The 2,915-nt window shown below is 37.4% G+C and overlaps 1 protein-coding gene across 1 annotated transcript in view; it reads left to right on the plus strand.

Moving 5' to 3' along the window:
• FIG4 (FIG4 phosphoinositide 5-phosphatase) overlaps nt 1-2,915 on the plus strand; it is a 75,153-nt gene that overhangs the window by 49,058 nt on the left and 23,180 nt on the right. Inside the window, exon 15 of the mRNA XM_019658962.1 lies at nt 2,171-2,337. Within this exon, the coding sequence (XP_019514507.1) occupies nt 2,171-2,337 (167 nt within the window). The remainder of the gene's footprint in view (nt 1-2,170; nt 2,338-2,915) is intronic.

Raw genomic sequence — 2,915 nt, forward strand, 5'->3', positions numbered from 1 at the left:
TTAAGCATGTTCTAATTTTTTTTTATATTTACATTTTTGTAAGCCTGTATTTTTTTGCTGAAGCTCGTTGAATTTAAATACTATTATAAGAAAAAAATAGGATACCTATAGCAGTTAATAATAGATCTGCTGTACATATACATACAAACATACATATATACACATATGTACAATTTAAATGTAATGAGCGTGTGTGTATGCATGCATGGAGGGGAATCATAGCCTCCTCAAACAGAGATTTTAAAATCTCTCAGGGTAAAGACTTTAAAGCTCACTGTGTACGGAAAACAGTAATTACAGAAAACTGCCAAGATGGTATCATCCGGCATAGTGATAGTGCTATAAGGTAGTGAGTGGAACTGTTTCTGTCTCTTGCTGCTCACCACTGAAAGAGGTAAATGCCAGGGAGCATGCTGAGCATTTTAGTTTATCAAGAAGTGTGATAGCCTTCTAAGGCCATCCTTCTAACAGCAGGTTTAGAGTGTTTGGCTATAGCGGAAAGAAGACAATTGGAAACATGTTTTGCTTTAATGACATTTGAAATAGCATGAATAACTCTGATTAAAACCCAACTATCCATCTCTCCCACGATTAAATGTGGCAAGAGAAAAAGTTGTAACATTACTTTCAGTTTAAACTGACTGCAGTTCTCCAAAGGACACTGAAAACAGCTTGACAGTCCTACTGTGTGTAGTACCTTTCCCTGGTACGTTCACTCTCCCACTCTCCAAAATGACCATTTCATACCTGTCCTCTCTCTCTAAACCTACAGCACTCCAATCTCAGCTGATGACCTTGCTTCATATAATACTTCATTGAGAAAATAAGTCATTGAGGTGAACTCCCTCTTTGTCTTACCACCAAATGCAGAGCCGGCCCTTAATCTACACCCATAGTTTTGACCTTATATTGTATTACAGTGGTTGGAGTGGCCCTGCCCCTCTGTTGTGCCCCGAATCCCTCCCCCTCCTGCAGTCCCTGTAATTAATTATATGCTCATTGCTGTACATCACCAGTTTCTCCCTCTCTGCTGCCCTTTTTCCATTAGCATGAAAGCACACCTTAGTGTTTTCCACCTAACCTTTTCTTCTATCCTTACCCCACATCCTATTTCTCTGCATAAGCAAAACCTCTTGAAAGAATTATCTGCATACCTGTCTTCCTCTCTTAAATCCTGTTCTTTCCATCTGCTTTACTGGGCATCCGCCCTATCATGCCACTGAAACTGTGCTTGTCAAAATCACCGACGATCCCCATGTTGCCAAATCCCAGTGGTCATTTTTCTGTCTTTATCTTACCTAGCCTTTCAACAGCTTTTTTCACAGTCAAATTATGTTCCTTTCCATTACTGATTTCAGGGCCACTTTATCACAAACAATAAAATATTAGAATAACAAATTTTCTACTTTCAAAATAAAGTTTTGGGCTGATTAAAAAGAATTGTTATAGTCAAGCCTGATCTGTTTAAATACAGCGCATAGTAAAACTGGTTAGTGTCAGGCCGGCTGAGTGGCGCATTGGTTAAGAGTTGGCTTGGGATGCTGGCTCTGGGCAGCAGGGCCCCGGTTCGGATCCCACATGAGGGCCAGTGACGCTGCGCCCTTACAGCTAAGTTGGTGAACAACAGCTCGACCTGGNCAATGATGGTGCCAACTTGGGCCAGTGAAGCAACGTCCTCCACAACTAGACTGAAGAATGAAAGGAGAGCAACTTGTCTGTTCCCCTTCCCCCAATTCCCCAGCACTGTTCCCATCCCCCAGTTCCCCAATAAAAAATCTTAAAAAAAAAAAAAAGGTATATGTACCCCTGCGTTCATTGCATCATTATTCATAGTGGCTAAGACATGGATACAACCAAAGTGTGCTTCGATAGATAATTGGATATAAGCGTCTTTTAATAAGGTTAGAACCAACTTGGTCTGGCTTTGGTGGGTTATGTTTTTGGTGCCCCTGCTTCTTTTTTAGTGTTTTCTGTGAATTTGTTGCTCATTAGACTATTACCATAAAATATATTTTGCATTTACACTTCTCTTTAAGATGTTCATGAGTCTGCTTGAAAAGAAAGGTTCAGAGAATTCTAAAATAAAAGACATATTTTGAGTTTGTGGCTAAGTGAATAACGTGTGATACTTTTTCTAAAGTTCTTTAATGTCTGTGTTTCTTTTGCTTAGGTTATTTGAGGAACTCTATGAAGATCATGGGGATACCTTGTCCCTTCAATATGGTGGTTCTCAACTTGTTCATCGTGTAAAAACCTACAGAAAGATAGCGCCGTGGACCCAGCACTCAAAAGACATCATGCAGACCCTGTCTAGATATTACAGCAATGCTTTTTCAGGTAATCCTGGAGTATTAGGCATTTCTGAGTCTTATCCCAATGTGCATTTTTCTTCATATACAAATACTTTTTTTAGCTAAGTAAAATTCAAAATTAAATATTTAAAAAGTTTAAATAAAATAGCCTGTCACTGAGAAGGTACTCAGTAAACATTTGTTCAGTAAATGAATCAACTTTGTATTTTAAATAGCACACTTTTGCCACTAATAATTGGAACTTTACGTAATACAAAACACTTTGATTCCTTGGCTTCTGTCTCCTATATTTCTGGTTGCGATATATAGATAAAAGTGTTTGTGTATGTTTAATAATTTTTTAAGTAGAGTTCATAATCTTGACAATAGTCTAAGAATATAAATATCACTGTGTTTTTTTAAATGTCAGGTAGAAATGAATGATAACATTAACACTAAATTATTTTCTTATTTTATGACTTGTGAATACTAAAAGTAACAGGATATTAAAAATGTTCATGAATTGGAAGAATCAACATAGTTAAAATGGCCATATTACTCAAAGCAATATACAGATTTAATGCAATCCCCATCAAAATCCCAGTGGCATTTTTTAAAGACATA

The sequence above is a fragment of the Hipposideros armiger genome, unplaced genomic scaffold, assembly GCF_001890085.2.
Source record: "Hipposideros armiger isolate ML-2016 unplaced genomic scaffold, ASM189008v1 scaffold_292, whole genome shotgun sequence".
Taxonomy (NCBI): domain Eukaryota; kingdom Metazoa; phylum Chordata; class Mammalia; order Chiroptera; family Hipposideridae; genus Hipposideros; species Hipposideros armiger.